The 20,024-nt window shown below is 40.3% G+C and overlaps 1 protein-coding gene across 3 annotated transcripts; it reads left to right on the forward strand.

Annotated features, from left to right (window-relative positions):
* Positions 1–1,432: 1,432 nt before the first annotated feature.
* Positions 1,433–19,449, forward strand: LOC142856566 (zinc finger protein 120-like). Of its 3 annotated transcripts, none has more exons than XM_075984182.1 (3): positions 1,433–1,574; positions 15,545–15,671; positions 17,084–19,449. In XM_075984182.1, exons 1-3 carry the CDS (start codon positions 1,548–1,550, stop codon positions 18,103–18,105), a joined length of 1,176 nt encoding a protein of 391 aa, XP_075840297.1. In that variant the 5' UTR covers positions 1,433–1,547; the 3' UTR covers positions 18,106–19,449. The 3 variants fall into 3 exon arrangements, with proteins under 3 accessions (XP_075840297.1, XP_075840299.1, XP_075840298.1); XM_075984184.1 differs by lacking the exon at positions 17,084–19,449 and adding an exon at positions 15,875–16,087 and having other exon boundaries at positions 1,444–1,574; XM_075984183.1 differs by lacking the exon at positions 1,433–1,574 and adding an exon at positions 15,875–15,935 and having other exon boundaries at positions 15,645–15,671.
* Positions 19,450–20,024: the final 575 nt, after the last annotated feature.

Here is a 20,024-nt window from a genome sequence, read left to right on the forward strand (position 1 = left end):
TTCTGTCTTTACCTGCTCGCCCTAACTCTGGCTACCTTTGCCAGCATTTGAGCCTGTTTCCTTGGAATGTTGATGTATACTGAAGACCAGCTGAGATATCTGGCCTCGTGGAACTGAGTAACTACTGGACTCCTCATGTTTCTTTTGGTAGGTGGCCATTGTTGGACTACCTAGACCACAGCTTGTAAGACATTCTAATAAATCAACTCTCTACATGCATGGACAGATTCATTCTACCAGTCCTGTTCAGGTAGAGAACTTGAATAATGCTGTTGTGTTTCTCTTTTTTACCTCTGTATTATGCCCAGATCACAGAGTTCCCCTCACCACCACCCCAAAACCAACAAGGAGACCGAATCCCATATGTAAAAGCAAAGAGCCTTTAATCAAGTTCAAAATTGAACCCTCTGGTGTGTCCAGTGCATTGACACAATCAGAGAGCCTCCAGCTCAGTTGGGGTGGGTTTTTTTTTTTTTTTATCATAGCAGAGGTTGGGTTGAGGGATGTCTAAGGTTCAGGACCCCTGATTGGCTGACATTTGTCTAAGGGTGTCTTGGTGAAAGGGGATGGTAATCCCACCTACAAGGGTTGGAATGTTCAGTACTTTCCTCTTGGATGCTGATTGATCTGTTCCAAAGTGGTGCCTGGGTTGTCCCAGTTTGTGGTTTTTCCTGGAGTCAGGCGTTGTTTTAGGGTAAACTGAAAACGCAGGTCTCTATCTTGGCATGGCAGGAGTAGAGCCAAGGGGCAGTGGGAACCAAGCTTCCCTGGGCTCTACATTGCCCTTTAAGGACTATGAGCTGGCTAATGATAGCGATCATAAACTCATTCTTCCTAGCTCCATTAGTCTCTAAGTATTGTACTTTTTATGAACACTCCTCTGTATTATTGATTTGCCAACAGTTTGCTCTGAATTTCAGGAATAAAACTCCTAAAACAATGGAGCCATCATCCAGCTCTCTGGTGACAGAAAGACCTATTATCTCGTTAGTGATCTAGTTCCTGCTTTTCTTTCCTGGTTGTCTGAAGTCCCTGTGACCTTCAGTTCACCTGACCTCAGTGTGAAGCCACTTAACAAACCTCTCCTTTTGCGTCCTTAGTTGTCAGCGTTCTGCGTACCCTTCTACTAGTGTGTCAGGGAATGACGCCACCCCACATATGTAGTGGACTGACAAGCTACCTAGCCACATTATGTCCTGGAGGAAGATGGGCGTGCCTATGGAGTGCAGGAAGTTAGCAGATTCTGCTACTGGAGCCTGGGGCAGATGCTATTGAAATGCCTATCTCTGCTGATCTAGAAAAGGTCTTTGGGGTGGAAGGCAGGGTCAGGAACCGGTGTGCTGTGTCTCTAAGCACAGTAGAGCCCTATGGCAGGTGCTCTTGTCACTCAGGTTTCACTAGCCAATCAGACCCTCCAGGTGACCTGCCAGTCAGAAGTTGTGAGGGTCCTTCCGGCCGCCAGCTTCAGGCTTGGCTTTGAAGAGAAGCTGGCGCCAGTGGTTTTGTCCTGTGCTGTGAGTGCTGTGGCTGGGAGCTGAGCAGAGCGCATGGGCAAGCTGGAAAACCACGACACGGTGAGTTTCAGGCTGCTATCCCCAGACTGGGAGGAGCGACTAGTTGAGCCTAGGGTGTCAGTGTGGTGCGTGCACCCCTGGCCGGATGGGAGCCAGGATGGTCCAGCGTGTTCCTGCTGGTCCTGCATACTTCAGCATGGTCTGCGTGCTCCTGCAAATCCTGTATGGTCTTTGCAATTCCCGGAGTTGGCTGGCAGCCTTCGAGGAACTTCACTTCGTTGGCTGCATCTACGCAGAGCATCGGGAACGGGACTGCGTTTTGAGAGATCCTTGTTGTTGACGTCACTGTCAAATGCCGGCGTCCTTAGGGCTTGTGTTGCCGCAGTGGAACACATTTGCGAAACTCAGCCCTGGGCCCTTTAGTATCTTCCAGAAGTTCGGCACTTTTAAGATTTAACATTTAGGTTTAGGTGGTAATTCTATGAAGCTTGAAAACAGTATCTCCTATGTAGAGTAGCACTCCACTGCTAAACTGTGATGTGGAAGAGTAGAATTGGTGGTAATAAAGGACTCACCAGTTCTGAGGAAACGTTAAGTCATAAAGTAGAATTTAGGTAAGGGAGAGCTGCATCCCAAATACCACAAAGGTAAGTGGTATGCTAATCATATTTGTTAGAGATTAGCATGATGAGATGCAAGTGTTTGTCCCCCAGGATTAGCCAGCTACATTCCCATAATAAAGGAGACAACCCTCACCCTCATTTTCAACCAGCAGAAAAAAAAAAAAACCTGCCTCTAAATGCTGCTCAGGTGACCATTGCAGGGTCCCAACCTGCACTAAGTCCCGGTGTGCCGGAAAGGTAGGTTAATTCTAGAACATGGCATCTCCAGCCTTTTTGAAAAGCAATTTTGAGTCAAGATCTGCTATTTTGATTGAGATTACTTGAACCCTGTCTGTAGACCCACAAGGCATTGCTCTTGTTCTCCTGCTGACTAAACACTCTAAACCTTGGATAACAGGTCTGCCGCACCACAGAGCTCCAAAATGACCAGTTTGAGTCACATAGTGGACTGCCATTGCAGAACAGGGAAAGGGTTTCTGTGTGGAGCGTGGCTTTTCCCTTCAGACCAGAAGAGGAGGAACAGTGTGCTGTGCGCATTGCAGGGGAAACAGACCAGACAATAGCTAGATCACAGACTGAATTTGAAGGTGGTGCACTTCAGGGGTCTCCATTACAGAGAAGAAATGACTTTCTATGTAATTTCCCCGCTTGTATTAATTCCTTCTATGTGAATGAAGATGACAGAATTGATGGGTATACAGTTTAGCAAGGATAGCTTGAACTACTAAGTATTCAGTTTTCAATTAGCGAGCTCTCCTATGCAGATGTGTGCAATCCTGGTTGGCACAGTTAAGTCAGCTGAGAGGTTGGGGAAACAGGCGTTTGGCTGTAACTTCATGCATTCGCTTATGGCACTCAGTGAATAGCATTTTAAATGAGACAAAGTCACACAGTCTCTTATTAATGGCATTCTCTCTATCAGGGAAGTACCTATTCCATTTCAAAGTCAGTATAGATAAGTGTTCTTCCTATTTTTATTATCTTAAAACTTTAATTATTGGTATCATTTTTAACATTTATTTTCTTTAAATGCATTACTGCGTTTTTGTTTTTACTTTTCAGTGTTTCCCAGTTTAAGAATTTTGTTCCATTTTTTTTCTTAAGTGCTGTTTATTTATTTATATATTTATTTATATCAGTTTAGGGCAGGAGTTCCCAGCCTTGGAGGTCATGGCTCCCTTCAGGGAATCAAATAACCCTGTCAGAGGACTCCCCTAAGATCATTGGAAAGTACAAATATTTATATTATAATTCATAGCAGTAGCAAAAAATATAGTTATGAAGTAGCAGTGAAATATTTTTTTAGTGGGGGCAGCCACATCATGAGGAGCTGTATTTAAGGGTCTCAGCATTAGGGAGGTTGAGAACCACTGATCTATATCAATGTCTCCTGTAGCTCAGGCTTGCCTCACACTATGTAATTGAGAATTGCTTTGAACATCTAATCCTGTCTCTTCTGACTAGTTCTGGGAAGACAGTCCTGTAACTCCTTCCAGGCTGGGTCTGTGGGAAGGAAATAGAGACCAATGAATGAGTATCCTCTAAATTCTCTAGATTTTATTGTGAATTTACAAGTGAGGTGGGGCCTGTGTAAGAACTGAGTCCACTGACAACGGTAAAGCAGGTGTAGTTACAGCAGAGAAGGGGAGGGGCAGGAAGGAGGGCGAACGCTAATGTAGTTGACATTAGCAATTAGTAGTGAGGTAATCAATTTTAGGTGATCAATATATATTCTGACTGGCCATCTCTTGGGTCCACAGACCAGACATTCAAGAATATATGTAAAAACTGAACTAATCTTTAAACCAAATTACTGTAGTTACAGTAATTCAAGCAAAATAGAAGGACTGGATAAAATGGTATGGGCCTGCCTGATATGACTGTGTTTTCCAGGTTTAAGATGTATACGCCAAGAAAAAATGGTGTAAGTAGTACTTGGTGTGCTCTAAAACAATTCTTCATCTCTGGAGCGCTTGGCCATCAAGCCTGTTTTAACTTTTTAATAGAAATTTTGGGAATTATTATTACATTATTTCCACTATCTCTTTCCTGCCTCCAAGCCCTCCCATAGACCTTGCATTGTGGTCTAATCCATGGCCTCTTTTTTATCAACAGTTACTGTTTGAATGTGACCTATCTTTGGTTGCAGGACCTCCCAGCTATGAAGTAAAGGGTTTGCTACACTGGACATTGAGTGTATAATGGAATGTGTTCACCTAGAACCCTGTGCATTGGAGGAGGAACAGGAAGTGCTCTGGGAGAATGGAGGGTTTTACTCAACTACAAATTTCTCACATTAGGCTCTTATGCACCCATAGTGTGGAAGGGCAAACCTGGGAGGGGTTTTGCTCTCTGCTCACTCATTAGCGGATAATGTCCTGAAGTCCAGCTGGGTGGTCCTAGCTAATGAGGGACTCTGGTAATGCTTGGTAACTAGGAGCACCGGGAAGAGGTAGCTTACAGGTTCTCTCCTGGAGTCTCCTCTTATTCTGATGTAAGGACCACAAGTTATGCCTTGATGAGTGTAGGAACCACTGTCCCCAGACCAGAAAGAGAAGATTGGCTGAGTTGTCAGAGCTGCTTGAACAGGGATGGATGATGAGCCAGGCTGAGGTTCTGTTTGTCCTTGTGGTCACCTGGGTAGTGGCCCTTGCCCTTTGAGCTTTGTTGAGTGTGGATTCCCAGGGGAGGGAGAGGCTCTGCCATCCTGGCATGGGAGACTATGTGCTTGCAACATCACTGCCTTATGCTATGTAATTGAGGTTTGCCTCATGCAAATATTGAGAATTGCTTTGAACACCTAATCCTGCCTCTGCTGCCCGGTGCTGGTTAGATAATCCTGCAACTCCTTCAGGGCTGGGCCTTGACTGGTCGGTGAGAAGAAAAAAACAGACCAGTTAACGAGTGACCTTCAATCTCTCGGACTTTTAGTGGGGACTTAAAAATGAAGAGGGATCTGTGCAAGAATTAAGTTCATAGACCAAGCCTGAAGCTGGTAGAGTCACAGTACAGAAAGGGAGAGGCAGGACCAATGGGTGAGAGCTTTCCTATTTCAACAGTAGTTGAGATTGAGATGTGGAACTAGGTAATCAATTTTAGATGCTCCATACATGTCTTGCCATTTCTTGGGGTCCACAGACCAGGGCAATCAAGAATCTGAGCCAGGCGGTGGTGGCGCCTGCCTTTAATCCCAGCACTTGGGAGGCAGAGGCAGGCGGATCTCTGGGAGTTCAAGGCCAGCCTGGTCTACAAGAGCTAGTTCCGGGACAGGCACCAAAGCTACAGAAAAACCCTGTCTCGAAAGACCAAAAAAAAAAAGAAAAAAAAAGAATCTGGATAGAGGACTGACCTTATCATGAAACCAAATTGCTATAGTTGTAGTTTAATCAAAATAGATCTGAGTAAAATGTGTGGTCCTGCCTACCAGAACTGTTATTTTCCTGGTTTTAGATATACACCCTGAAATAAAAGGTTTGGGAAATCTTTGATGTGCTCTAATACAAATCCTTAGTCTCTGGAGGACATGGCCAGAAAGCCTGTTTCAACTTCTCAAAATAAGTTTTTGGGATTATAGCTACATCATATTCACTTTCTCTTTCCTGTCCCTAAGTTCTACCATGAGACCTCATTATTTTCTAATACATGGCCTGTTTTTCTTTAATAACAGTTACATAGTAACAACAGTTTCACAGTAACAACAGCCACTGTGTGCATATGACCTATGCTTTGGCTGCAGGGTTACCCCACTACCAGGCAATGGGTCGGCTGCACTGCACACTGATTGTGCAATGGACTGTGCACACAAAGGACCATGTGCTTTGGATGAGGAACAGAATGTGCTCTAGGAGAGTGTAAGAATGTCTACTAAAATGCTTTCTAGACTAGGGCCCTGTCCACTGGGCTGGAAGGCCGAGCTGGAAAGACTGCTATCTAAGTGATTTGATCTCTGATCACCCAGTAGGGGAGCTGGTAATATTCTGAGGCCCAGCTGGGTGACCCTAGCCAATGAGGGACTCTGGGAAGGCTTAGCAATCAGGAGTACTAGTGGCAGGTAGCTTGCAGGCTCTTTCCAGGATTCTCCTCTGCCTCTGCTATAGGGAGTTGTAAGGAAGGCACAGCCATGCCCTGGTTGGTGTGGGGTGTTCAGAGAAGGTCTCTGGAGCTGTCATTTGTGCTAGCTTCTCTTAGGTTCATTTGGTTTATAAAGTCCATTAGCTCTAATATTTCCCTGTTTAGTTTTTGTCTGGATGACTTATTCATTGGTGAGTGGTGTATTAAAGTCTACTACTATCAATCGCTGTGTGAGAATCAATTTGTGATTTAACCTTTAGAAGTGCTTCTTTTACAAAAGTGGGAGGCCTTGTGTTTGGGGCATAGATATTAAGAATCTAAATGTCATATTGGTGGAGTTTTCCATAGATGAATATGGAGTGTTCTCTTTTGATTAATTTTTGTTTTGTTGTGCCCAAGTTGAGACTCCCAGAGAGACACCTCCGGAATCCAGTCAAGTCCAGAATGCAAAAGCAAGGTTTATTCTTTCCAGCCAGGCTGGGAGCTGTCCACTACAGACGACACAGCACAGTAGGGAGAGCTCCCGTTCCTCATTTGGGGTTGACACATATAGGCAAAAACCACAAGCCAGGTTTGTTTTGGGTCAAGGGGGTTGATCTTGCTAAACAAAGGGGTGGGCTACTTCTGCATGCCCCCCTTCCTCCTTTAAGTGGCTACTTCTGCTTCTGTGCATGTCTCTCCTCTCCTTCTGCTCCTGTCTCAGTGTCAACAGAACACCAGGAACATTTTTCCAGAGGTTCCTGTTTTCAACTAGGTTTTGGTGTTACAAAGTTTCTTGAACTCAATGCCTTAACCAGCTCCTGATCAAGCAAAGCTTCTTAAAATTTTCTATGTCCTTACAGTTTGAAGTCGATAAAATGGCTACACCAGCTTTCTTTTTAGTTCCGTTTGCTTGAAATATGTTTTTCCCCACCTTTGCCTTAAGGTAATATCTGTCCTTCATATTGATATACCTTCTTGTACGTGGTGGAAGGATGGATATTGTTTTTGGTCAATACCATTAATCTGTGTCTTTCCATTGGGGGAATTGAGGCCATTGATATTGAGAGATATGAGGAATAATGATTATTGATTCCAGTTATTTGGTTTTGTGGTTATTGGTGGTGGTGGTATGATGTATATAAGATTGCATGTGTTTGTGTGTGTGTTTCCCTTTTGGCTGTGCTTATTTGAGATTATTTGTTTTCTGTGTATTCATGTGTGTCGTTTGCTTTCTTGGGATGGATTTTTCCTTCTAGTACCTTCTGTAGAACTCAAGTTGGTCATAGATATTGTTTAAATTTCACTTTATCATGGAATATCTTATTTTCTCCATTTATGGAGATTGAAAATATTCTGGCTATAGTAATCTGGGCTGCACCTGAGGTTTCTTACTGCCTGTATTACATGTTTCGTAGACCTTATATGGCTTTTAGAATCTCCATTAAGAAGTCAGGTGTAATTCTTATCGGTCTGTCTTTATGTGTTACTTGAGGTTTTCCTTTAAAGCTTTTAATGTCTCTGTTCTGTATGTTTACTATTGTGATTATTGTGTGGCAAAAGGACTTTGTTTTCTGAAACATCTGTCTTCTAGTGTTTTGCATGCTTCTTTGTACCGTGATTCACATCGTCTTTAAATTAGGAAAATTTCCTTCTAGGATTTTATTGAAAATATTTTCTCGACTTTTGAGCTGGTTTTCTTCTCTTTCCTCTATTTATGTAATTCATAAGTTTAGTCTTTGCATAATGTACCAGATCTCCTGGATGTTTTATATTAAGAAATCTTTGGATTTAATGTATTTGTTTAACATTTCCATTTCTTCTATTGTATCTTCAGTGTCTGAGACTCTCTTCCATCTCTCTATTCTTTTGGAGAACTTTGCCTCTGTACTTTGTGTTTGTAGTTGACAGACCTGGATAACTCCAGGTATCCCCAAAGAAAGCCCTGGATAAATCCAGGTTCCATCCCACCCCCACCCCCAGCAGGAAGAAAATAGCTAAAATCCAAGCAGGAAGAGAAGAATCAAAAGTCTAGGATTAGCCGGTTCATGACTGTGTTTCAGGAACTAGCTGAAGATTAAGTTAGATTGTGATCTTGAGAATAATTTTGAGAAGCAGGGAGTTTCCCACTTGTGAAGGTCATTGTACTGTGTTTTAGGAACTAGCTGATTATGACCTTGGGAGTGGTCCTGAGAGGCAAGGAGTTGCCCTCTTGTGATCTTCACTGGTATTTTCAAAATTTTCTGTGACACACTCCCTGCCAATTCCGGATCACTGAGCTGTGGTTTCTTCCCTTAAAAATCGCTTCTCCCAGTCACTCGGGGTCGAACTCTCCCCTGCGTGGGTTATGAGTCTCAGCCCCAGTGCACTGGTTCCCATCTCATCTCATCGATTAAAGCCTCGTGTGATTGCAGCAAGGACGGTCTCTCGTGAGTTACTGGGGGGTTGTGTTATCCCGAGACTTGAGTGAGAGTCTCCCCAGCACTGGGGGTCTTTCATAGTCTTAAGTTTTTTATTTCCAGGATTCCCTTAGCTTGTGTTTTCTTTACTGTTTCTGTTTCCATTTTCAGATCTTAAACAGTTTTGTTTCCTTCAAGTATTTGTTCATTTTTTTCTTGGCTTTATTTAAGGCATTTATTGGCTTACTCCAATTGTTTGTGTTTTCCTAGCCTTCTTGAAGGGCTTTATTAATTTCCTCCAATATTTTTGTGTTTTCATGAATTTGTTTGAGAGATTTACTCATTTTCTTTTTAAGGTACTCTATCATCTCCATATAGTTGGTTTTAAGGTCTTTTTCTTGTATTTCAGCTGTGTTAAAGTATTCAGGGCCTGCTGTGGTAGGACATTGCTCTGGCTCTTATTGATTATATTCCTATGCTAAGCATCTAGTTTTGGGGTGATTATAGGTCTAGGTGCTGATGTCTGACTTGATCTTGGTTGGATGGGAGTTTTGTTCCTAAATTTCTGTTCATGTCTGGAGCAGGTATTGGCTGAGTGTTTTCTTTTTTCCTGGCCTTCTTGATGGTGTATTCAAGAGGGAATGTTTGCTGATGTTGAATACTAAGGGAAAGGGGGGCTCGGGATAGATGATCTTAGAGATACACAGGAGACATGAAGAGGGTGTAGGAGAAGCTGCCTCTGGTGTTGTACACCAATGATGGGGGCAACTGTGCCAATCAGGACTGGGGTTAAGAATAATGTGGTAGATTTGCAGACAACCTAACTGGTCTTCTGGCAACTGTGGCAAGAGTTGAGTAGAGGGTGTCTGTCCCCATTGGATGACGGGTCACAGATATGAGCTGAGAGGGGAAGGGCAGGTAGGGACAATCTTGGAATCTACAGGAGATGTGGACTGGGGAAGGCGAAGTTGTAGATGTAGTTCTGTTGTAGCCCTAAAGGCATCATGAATATTGGGTCTTGGGTAACAGAAACTGGAGAAGATCTGTGGGCAGCCTCCCTAATTCCATGTACAATGTCTTAATACTGATTCATCAGGGTCCCAGGGGTCATTTATTTAATATCTTTATTTAGGTTTTTGTTGTTACTCTGTGAAAGACTTTTAGCTTATTGGATAAAAAGTACTATGAGGGCTACGTATGTCACTCAACAATAATTTTCTAGGGGTTGACCTGAGTTTAGATAGCAACACCTGTTGGACTCTAGCGTCCAAACACCGAGAAGGAGTCGCCCCCAGAGACCACCTCACACACCACAGCCGATACAAAAGCATGAGGATTTTATTAATTCTGTCATGACAGGGTCCCCCAGCATTTGGGAAGCCGAGAGACCTTGAATAGCTGGTACAGTCTACTTTTAAAGGGGCCACAGAAGCAAGGGGGGTTGTTCTTTGACTATTCTGATTGGCTTATTCGAAAGGGCTATTACCACTAATTGACTGGAGAGCTGTTGCCAGATCAGATGAGGTAAGAGGTCATTTTGACCCCCTTTCCCAGGGGACCAAACCAAAACATACGTATATGGGTAATTGTTCAGGAACTGAGTACGTGCGAGTGTAGCTGTTAGGTCCTTGGTTCCCAGGGGAGGAGGGGAAGCACTATGGCACAGAGGCTGAGAGGATTCAGAATTGTCAAAAATGGCTTCAGGATTGTCTTAAAGTCTTACACACCCAAGTTGGGAGGTTCATAGCTATGTGTTATTTCAGATCCAGGTGATCTGGCAGACTCTTTGGTGTGTCACCTATACATGGAAAACATTCTCTCTCACACATGTAAACATACACATAACAATGGGGCTAGACTTTTTTCAGAAGTGCTTATGACTTATAAAGCAATTAACAAGTTGCTTTAGGTATATAATACAGATCATTCAATAGTTCTTTAAGAATGTGTTACCTTGCATTTGGTTTAAAATTTTTCATTTCTTCACTCTGATGTAGACTTATATCCAATCATCAATCATAGTAAACAAAATGGTTTTTAAACAATCCTAACAGACATCCTTTTCTTTATTCAAAGAGAATGAGATAGTTTTAGTATTCAAAATTATTTTCTACAGTACAGAATTGTCAGAAGGTTTCAAGTGAATTCCTTCCAATTTTGGTGTGCCAGACCTCCTCACCCATCCCATGTGCTATTATTTGCAAAGGAGAGATCCCATGTGTTGTAAAATGTCTTTTTTTTTTTAACAGAAAAGGGGAGGTGATGTAGGATGCTCCTCTGTACGCTGTGAATACCATCGGTTAATAAAGAAACTTCTTTGTAGGCCTATAGCAGGGCAGAATAGAGCTATGCAGGGAAAACTAAACTGAATGCTGGAGGAAAGAAGGCAGAGTTAGAGAGAAGCCATGTAGTCCTGCTAGAGACAGATGCCAGAACTTTACCCGGTAAGCCACAGCCTCATGGTAATAAACAGACTAATAGAGATAGGTTGATTTAAGATGAGTTAGCCAGAAATACTAGAGTCATTGGCCAAGCAGGGTTTAAAATAATATAGTTTCTGTGTGATTATTTTGGGTCTGAGCTGCCGGTCAGCCAGGAAACAAACAAGCAGCCTCTTATAACACACAGGGTGAGTGGTCATCAGTGACTTCTTTGATTTTGGTTACAATTTTGTGTGTAGTTCTTGTTTAAGGGACCATGTTAAATTTGTAGGTTTGTCTTTGTGTTTCCTTTTATCAGTGCTACCTTCTATGTTCTGTAAATTTCCTTTTTGGTGGCTATAATCTGATAATATTGTTTCTCTGGAAAATGATGGACCTTCACCTATTTTTATTTTCTGAAATATTGCTTTATTATGTTGTGAGTTCTTTGTGTTTGTTGGTTTGGAGACTTTCTGTGGAGAAACAGTTTTAGCTGTCTGTTCTTGATTTTAGAGGCTTGTTCCCTTTCCTTTCTTGGCATTTCTGTTTTTTCCAGTCATTACTATCATCAAGTTTCTGATTTTACTATTTAAGATATTGATGTGGTTGATACCTTGGTTTTGGGGTTTTAAAACCTTCTCATATATCTTGTTACCTCCAGCTGTTAACATGTGAGAGCCTACAGTTATCTGTGGGAACATCAATTGAAGATGTACACCCTTCAGAATGGCTGGTTGCTATTTCTTTGAAAGAGTTTGTTGATTGACAATTGATGTGTGAAAGTCCTTCCACTGAGGGTGCAGTATTCCTAGGAAAGTTGGTCTGGGCTGGATAAGAGAGCTAGCTGAGCAGAAAACAATGACCAAGTAAGAGAGAAGTCTAGGAGTAAAGATTCTTCATGAATAGGGGATGAGGAAAAAGAAAAATCTATTTTCAATAAAAGAAAAATGTTCTTCAAAAAAAAGATTCCTCGTGGTTTTTGCCTTCAGTTGTTATCTTGAATTTTTATCCTAAGCCCTTACAATGATGGATTGTGATCTGCCAGAATCAAGCAAATAAACCCATTCATCACCTGAGATGCTATAGTTAGAGAATTTAATCACAACAACAGAGAAACAAGTTAGACCAAAACTGGCACACCAAAAGTGATTTTGTTGTTGGGCAGAACCTAGGAACGTTATCTTTTCAAAGAATGGAATATATTGGGACTTTGAATGGCAAAACCCATAAAAAGCTCTACACATAGCTTAATCACCTGCGCTTGAAGGACCTGGAAGATGGAAGTGTTGAGCATAATGACAGTAAGTGAAAGTCATAGAATTTCAGTGGCAAATAAACTCCATGATAAATACCTCTAGAGGTCATTTGTGTGATATTTTGGCCCCTAGCCTTTATTATTGTTCCTTTGCCTCCCAAAAATTAAGTAAGACAAAATTAGAAAATAATGGGCTGATTTTTTAGATGGAATATTGACTCTCTTGGGTGACTATTACTGATGAGTCATTCATTATTACAATATTTTAAAAAAAGCACAAGTGGGTCATAAATAAATGAAAAGTTTGTGGGTTGTAGAGAAAAACAGAATTAGGTGGATTCAGATGGCAGTCACGTGCCAAGTATAGGCAGGAATTTTCAGGGAGATTATCACCACTAAATAGAAGGCTCTTCCTCTACATTGGAAACCTGGCAAGGTGTCTTAAGGGTGAGAACCCATCCTTCTATGCTGTTAGTCAATGGAAGGTCTAGCAAAGTAATTCCTAGTCCCAGGAAGCAACTTCTTACAAAGCCTGCTGCAACTCTAGTCCTATCAGGGTCCATCATAACTTAGAAACTGAATTTGGGAGAATCATTAATATTGTAGTTCTAGAAAGAAGAAAGATGCAAACTTTAAAGCCATGCATTCTTAGTCTGGTAATTTAGTTCAGCAGTAGTTTATTTAGTAGGCATCTGTGTTTAGTAGAGCCAGAGCTCCAGTGAGGAGACTGTGAGAGTTTATTGCATGATGCTGTGTGGATGAAGCCTGTATTTTGAGCCTATAAGATGTTGAGATATTTAAGCTATGAGACATTTTACTTGAAGAACTATATATATGGAGTGGAAGTAACCAAAGAGAGTTGTATGAATAGCTGTGATCATAGAGGCATCTAAGCCCTTTGAAACTGAAGTTCCACATGTTTGATACAGAGCTACTACCGGATTTAATGGTTGTCCTTCTGGGTTTCTGTCTTTCCTCATGCCCAATCTTCACTCATGATGTCTCAGTTCCTTTCCTTTGGAAAAGGAGTTGGTATTCTGTGCCATTGGATGTTGGAAACATTTAACTTACCTTCTGATTTTACAAGATTACAGTCAAGAGAATGTCTTGAATGTCAAAGAGACTCTGGACATTTGCACAGTGCATAGGTGGTTGCAGATTACAAGGATCATTGAAGTGACTAAATGCATTTTCTTTATGGATGACCCTGACGCTATATTGACCTGTGTCTGAATCTAGTCAGCTGAGTGAAAAGCTCTCAGATAGGGTAATGTATTTGAACATGTGTCTCTCCTTGATGACCTTCTTTGGGGTGCTTGTGGAACCTTTAGTAGGAAGAACCTTTCTGAGTGAAATTCCTCAATGGTGATGGGATTTGAGTGTCTATATCCTCAACCCATTTCCTGTTCTTTGTTTCTACTGTGGTGGGGTTCAGACTAATCAGCTAGCTTCCTTTTGCTGTCACAGTATCACTACTGTATGTTATCACTACATCACATTAGATAAGTTGAAGCAATTGCACAATTGCTATTCAGTGGTAAGCCCTTTTGCTTTCCTTATTTTATTTATTTTTTTAAAAAGAAACAATCTTTTCTCATTTTATATGCTAATCCCAGTTCCCACTCCTTCCCCTTCTCCTGCTCCCTCCACCTTCTTCCCCCTTACCCCTCCATCCACTCTTCAGAGAGGGTAAGGCACGTTGTTTTGAGGCCCTCCCCACTATATCTAGGCTGAACAAGGTATCCCTTCAAAGAGAATGGGTTCCTCAAAGCCAGTGCAAGCAGTTGGGATAAATTCTGGGCTCACTGCCAGCAGCCACACAGTCTGCCCTAGCCATATGACTGTTACCCACCTTCAGATCACCTGATTTTTTTAAGAATTTTGTTGTTTTTATTTTTGTTTCTGAAGACAAGGTATGTCTGAGTAGCCCTGGCTCTAATGAACGTTGTTCTGTAGACCAGGCTGGTCTCAAACTGACTCTTGCTCTAAATGCCGAGATTAAAAGTTGGCCAATATTCCTTGTTTTTTTTGGGGGGGGGTTGGGAGATTTTAAGACAGGGTTTCTCTGTAACTTTGGAGACTGTCCTGGGACTAGCTCTTGTAGACCAGGCTAGCCACAAACTCACAAAGATCTGCCTACTGAGTGTGGGATTAAAGATGTGTACCACCACTGCCCAGCTTATATTCTTTGTTTTACATAAAGTATTGGGTGATGGGCCTAGAGTGTAGGTTTTTGTACATGTCAAGCATGTTCTCTTATTTGTGCTTTTTTTTAAAACTTGAATTTTGAAATTTGGCAGAGGGTATCATTCTCTTCCCCAGAATGGCAGTATTCATGACATTAATACTGCCTGGGCCTTCTGAGTCATTGGGTTACTGGTGTTTGACATTCTTTCTGCTTGTTGTGTTTATTTTAATTTTTTTTAAATGAATATGATTCTTTGGCCTGTACACATGGTTATGTGCCACATGTGTGACTGATCCTCACAGTAGTCGAAAGATGGTCTTCGATTCCCTGAACTTGAAATAATGGATAATTGTGAGCTCCCATGTAAGTTCTGGCAATTGAGCCCACCTATATGCAAGTTCAGCAAAAGCTCTTACCTGCTGAGCCGTTTCTCCTGGCCTGTGTTGATTATTTATGATCAACATTTACATCACTCATGTTTTTAATCTGTCAATTTGTAACTGTTTAAATATGCAGTCCCTACTAGTAAGATTTACTAAAGTTATAGTTTGAACTGGAACACTTCAGATTTCTGAAAGATAAAAACAGAACTGGAGTGAATGCATAACTTTGTGTAGGAGCTTCAGTAAAAACCCTGAGTTCTTTTTATCTTTCTTGATTTATTTTTGCAGGGGAGATTGGTTCTTAATATTTACTTCTTGCTGTCCTGGAACTGATTGCATAGGCTACCATTCAACTCAAGAGGCAGATACACCTGCCTCTGCCTTCTGAGTGCTGGGATTAATGGTATTGTTCTTTTTTGTTGTTGTTGTTAGTAATTGTTCATACACTTTCTCTGGGGTATACTCAGTACTGTTGATCTGCTTGCTTGTTTCTCTATGTCTGTTAATAGGCATGTCTTTTGCAAGGTGATACCCCATTCTAAGCATTAAGAAATGATAAGGGTAAACCTATCCATTTTCCTTCTAAAGTGACTTGATGATTATATTATAATGTCTGTATCAAAGAGTAAGTGTTGGAAACACCAAAATTATATGACTATATTGTCAAAGAAATATCATGGTTTTTGTTGTATACATGTATGGCATATTTTAGGATACAGTGACTTATGATGACGTGCATGTTGACTTCACTGGGGAAGAGTGGGCTTTGCTGGATCCTTCCCAGAAGAATCTCTACAAAGATGTGATGCTGGAGACCTACATGAACCTCACTGCTATAGGTAAGACTGCGAATTTTCCTTCACGTTTTAAAATAAGGGGACAACTGTTCCTTGGTTATCAATGCTCTTCTGTAATTTTAATTGAAATGAAGAAGAATGAGGTGAATGAATAAGGCATGGTTCTAAGGAACACTAAAGATTGTAACTTAAATTTTACACAATTTCCAATAATAGATCATACATTTCCTGGTACTATATTTTAGGCTACAAATGGGAAAGTCATAATATTGAAGGACATTGTCACAGTTCTCGGAGATATGAAAGGTAATTTTCATGTACAAGCTGATACAAATGTGCCTGTGAAGATATTTTATTGTATCTGGAAGTTTTAAAGAAAAGCAGCAACATAAATAATCACAGCTTAAAGTTCATTGATAATCATTAAATTCTCGCAAAGCCATGTTCTTCAAGGGCAGGTAAGTGAATTGTGTTTGCACGTCATTGTTTTAAAAAGGAAGACAAGAAATCAATGCCTTTACAGATATCACCACTTTATTCATATCTCAATCAGAGCTATGCCAATCCATTTAGTTTCATATCACTTATATTATAATATGTATACATGTTGGATAAGTGATAAGTGTATGTTCAAAAGCTTCTAATAATCAAGTAGTCCATTTGCTATTGTTACTCATAGAGTTGTTTCTACTTTGCTAAGTTTAGTGAGACAGGTAGTTAGCATCATTATTTAAGGGGGGGTGGTTGAGGGGAGTTGTAGAGAAACTATAATCCATGTACCATATGTTTATGAGGAAGAGAAAGTCAAACTGTAAATTCAATGTAGAATCTTTATCTTATTCTTCCATTAATAGGTATAGTATATGTTACTATGGATATAAGCCATATGAGCATAGGATATGAATAGAAGCCATGTACCTCTCTCTGTCTCAGAATAATTAGAATATATATAGGTCCCTATGCTGAGTAAACTTGTTGAATGTGATTCAAGTTTACAAGTAATTAATTTTCCTGCTTTATTGGAGGGATATATCACCCAATCCATACTGAAGAAAAGCCCTATGAGTGCTAAAAATATGTAAATACTTCTGTTTGTTCTGGTTCACTTTGAAAATGTAGTGTGACTCACAATACAGGAAAATTTATCAAATGAAGTAAGTGGTTTTAAGGTGTGAATTCCCCCAGTTTTCTTCAAATATGTGAAAAATCTCATAGAGATAAAAGATACCATAAATGGGAGCCAGGTAGTAAAGGCTCTTACCATCACTGGCATCTTCAAATATATAAAACATTCCTTACTGAAGGGGAACAACATAAGTGTAAACAAAGTCATAAAAGCTTATGACCTGACTCTTTAAAATTAGACCGATTGTAAAATTAACTGATACAGATATAAAGATACTTTACGACAGTGCAAGTCATAAAACTTTTACATGTACCCATTATCCTTGCAGGCATGAAAGAAGTGATATTGGAGAGAAACTTTCTGAATGCAATCACGGTGGTAAAACCTTTGCACATCACAGTCATCTCCAAACAAATAAAAGAACACATAGCGGAGAGAAAAGCTATGAATATAATCAATGTGGTAAAGCCTTTGCATGTCACAATAATCTTCAAGTACATAAAAGAACACATCCTGGAGAGAAACCCTATGAGTGTAATCAATGTGGTAAAGCCTTTTCGCGTCACAGTCATCTCCAAATGCATAAAAGAACACATCCTGGAGAGAAACCCTATGAGTGTAATCAATGTGGTAAAGCCTTTGCACAAATCAGTCATCTCCAAATGCATAAAAGAACACATACTGGAGAGAAACCCTATGAGTGTAATCAATGTGGTAAAGCCTTTTCGCGTCACAGTCATCTCCAAATGCATAAAAGAACACATACTGGAGAGAAACCCTATGAATGTAATCAATGTGGTAAAGCCTTTGCACAAATCAGTCATCTCCAAATGCATAAAAGAACACATACTGGAGAGAAACCCTATGAGTGTAATCAATGTGGTAAAGCCTTTGCACAACACAGTCATCTCCAAACGCATAAAAGAACACATACTGGAGAGAAACCCTATGAGTGCAAGCAATGTGGTAAGGCCTTTGCACATCACAGTCATCTTCAAAACCATAAAAGAACACATACTGGAGAGAAACCCTATGAGTGCAATCAATGTGGTAAAGCCTTTGGATATCATAAGAATCTCCAAGTACATCAAAGAACACATACTGGAGAGAAACCCTATGAATGTAATCAATGTGGTAAAGCCTTTGCATGTCACTATAATCTCCAAGTACATCAAAGAACACATACTGGAGAAAAACCCTATGAATGTAATCAATGTGGTAAAGCCTTTGTATATTTCGGTAGTCTTCAAAAACATAAGCAAAAATCATACTGTAAAGAAGCTCTCTAAATGTAGTCGGTGTAACAAAGTTTTGCGAGTTATGGTAGTCTTTATACAAGTAAAGTCTTAGTGTGTAATAGGTATATGAAAGCCTTTGAATATAATAGTAAACTTTGAGAATTTGAAAAAATTAATAGCAAAGAATATCTGAATATAAATCATTTAGTAAGATCTTCAGCCAACATACTTATGTTCAGTTACAGAAGATTATTTATTCTGGAGAGAAAAAAAAAACCAGGCAAGCATCAAGTCTGTTCAAGCATTATGATGCTCCTCTTGATTCTATTTACAGTTGTAAACAAACATGGACAAAAGGCAGATGAATTGAGATGATAAGCTAACCCTTTTAGATTTCATACTTCTGCTCATTTACATGAGATGGTATATCCGGGTGAAAACTTCATAGATGTGTATTCGTTCCTTTTCTGTTGCTGTGATAAAATACCATATCTAAGTGAACTTACAAAAGGGTTTGATTTGGCCATTGGTTCCAGAGCAATACAGGATTGCCATGAAAATGACTTGGAAAGAAGTGTTATACATGGCAGCTAATGTCGGAAGCTAAGAATTCCCATCCTTAACCTACAGCACAAAGCAGAAAGTGTAAACTGGAAATGGTGTGCAGGTATTAATTCTCAAGCCAACCTGCAGGGACATATTTTTTCCACGGGGACAGCATTTCCTAAATCTTCCCAAATAATACTGCAGACTGAGACTGATTGATTTCTCTCACCTCAAGTCTATGTTCTTGCTTTCTTTTTCATGAACCAATTCATGATGGAGAAAAACTCTATATGCCTTTAGAGCCTCAACAACTATATTAAGAAGAAAGTATTCATGAGTGAAAATTAGTTTAAAGATTTGTTTTAATTTTAATGATATCATGTCTGTGTGTTTTTGTGTGTGTATGTGTAAGTGCTTTCTGGTTCCCAAGAAGGTTAGAACCTTGGAGCTTCTTGTAGTAGGAATTACTGGAAGTTGTTAAAAATGGACCTTGTTCCTGGGAATGAACTTGTATCAAGTACTCAGTTATGTCTCTAGCCCTATAAATATTTTAAAGCTTTCTGATATCAGGAAATAGGGAGGAACACATACAAGAGAAAAACCCTATTCATGTAAATGATTTGGTAAAAACAGCTGCCTTCAGTTTGAAGAAAAAAGTTTTATCTCTTTTTCAGTATAGCCTTGAAGTAAGTAAATTATTAACCAGTTCACTAAAGATGATGTGAAGATCACATTATGGCTTCTATCTTGCAGATAGATATTAAAGTGTGCTATATGTGTGGCAAATCCATTTGCTGAAGTTATTTTGTGGTCCTTATATTTCCTCCATGGCTTTTGTTCATCACCTATCCCTATTTCACTTTATTGTTCCAAATTTGTCAACTTAAATAAATACCATGTTTTAAATTTTTATTTATTTTGCTTTTGTCCCTTTCATATTCGTTTTCTCTATTTTCTTCTTTTAAGAATAGTATTACTGTGACTTCCTGTCTGACCTAGAACTCACATTATAGACCATGCTGTCCTAGGAGATCAGAGAGATCTGTCCACTGCTTCCAGAGTATCTGCATTATAGGTGGGCATGTACTCACTGGATAACTTGGTTCATTTAATTGAAGATGAGTGGCTGAGCCTGTCTGGTTAGGGTAGATAGCGCACAGGCTGTGGTCCTAACTCCAGTAGCAGAAGAAGGTTCTTATCAAATGCAGCCTTCCAGCCTTAAAGTCCACTGGCTTCCAACTGTGAGAAATATTATTTTCCTTAATGATTGAGTCTGTTATAACTCATCAAAGGACCTGGTAAGATTTCTGTGCTTATTCTGCAGATGGTGAAACCCAGACTCATAGAGGTAAGTAGATTTTTGCTCATGTTACTCATTCCATCATTTTCATGCCCCACTAAATGATGTTGAAACTGCCTAAGCCAGGCATGGTGACTGAGGCCATGGTACTTACAAAGTGGAGATAGGAATTTCAAGGTTTCAAA

Source organism: Microtus pennsylvanicus, chromosome 8 (genome assembly GCF_037038515.1).
Source record: "Microtus pennsylvanicus isolate mMicPen1 chromosome 8, mMicPen1.hap1, whole genome shotgun sequence".
Classification (NCBI taxonomy): domain Eukaryota; kingdom Metazoa; phylum Chordata; class Mammalia; order Rodentia; family Cricetidae; genus Microtus; species Microtus pennsylvanicus.